Source organism: Formica exsecta, unplaced genomic scaffold (genome assembly GCF_003651465.1).
Source record: "Formica exsecta isolate Colony F162 unplaced genomic scaffold, ASM365146v1 scaffold149, whole genome shotgun sequence".
NCBI lineage: Eukaryota > Metazoa > Arthropoda > Insecta > Hymenoptera > Formicidae > Formica > Formica exsecta.
In genome coordinates this window covers 270,355-271,030 of record NW_021848818.1, presented here as the reverse complement: position 1 = coordinate 271,030, position 676 = coordinate 270,355, and the positions used below count along the sequence as shown (strand labels likewise).

At 29.7% G+C, this 676-nt stretch overlaps 1 protein-coding gene across 7 annotated transcripts in view; it reads right to left on the bottom strand.

Moving 5' to 3' along the window:
- The window catches only part of LOC115246357, an 11,275-nt gene that overhangs the window by 1,193 nt on the left and 9,406 nt on the right, over positions 1–676 (bottom strand). For 4 of the 7 annotated variants that reach the window (XM_029825113.1, XM_029825115.1, XM_029825112.1 and 1 more), the window contains 2 exons: positions 430–582; positions 98–341 (listed from right to left, as the gene is read on the bottom strand). In XM_029825113.1, coding sequence (XP_029680973.1) covers positions 98–341; positions 430–582 — 397 coding nt within the window. The remainder of the gene's footprint in view (positions 1–97; positions 342–429; positions 583–676) is intronic. The other 3 variants (XM_029825119.1, XM_029825117.1, XM_029825116.1) reach the window with 1 other exon arrangement.

The window sequence follows — 676 nt, the reverse complement described above, 5'->3', positions numbered from 1 at the left end:
TATTTATATATTATATGTATACTAAAATTATATTTTTTAATTTAAAAATAATATATTCAATCTTTTATTTTCTTTTCTAATGTTTCTAATTTCTCACCTCTGGAAATCCAATAATGTAACCAATGAGATAATGACACTTTTCTCTCTGGATAAAATGCAAAAAACTTAGTTACAGCTGCGCCATTTGTGGACAGCGATATTCCTCGTGCTATATCTTTATGAGTTGCTCCTGCTAACGATCGACTGACAAGATATCTCGGTAGAGATACACCTAGTTCTCTCAATCTCGTATTTACACCTTTTACTAATACTTCCAGGGAAAATGATACATTTAAGGCCAGCTAAAAACAGATGATACTGTCGCGTGAACAAATGTGATCAAACTATTGTAAAAATTTACATTTTTTTTATAATTTCTGCATGTATTACAATATATACCAAAGCATTAATTGCAGATGTAGCACCACAGGCAGAGGTACCAATTTGTGTTACTTGTTTCATTGTAGCTTCTTGCTCACTCCACAGCATTACCTTTTCTACTGGCGGTAATCCATCCAACCGTTCATTACACAGTTCGTTTTCCTGTATTCAAATATTGTTTAAAATTTAATAACATGTATTATTTAATTTAATAGTTATATCTATTATCTGTTGATAATATATATATATATATATA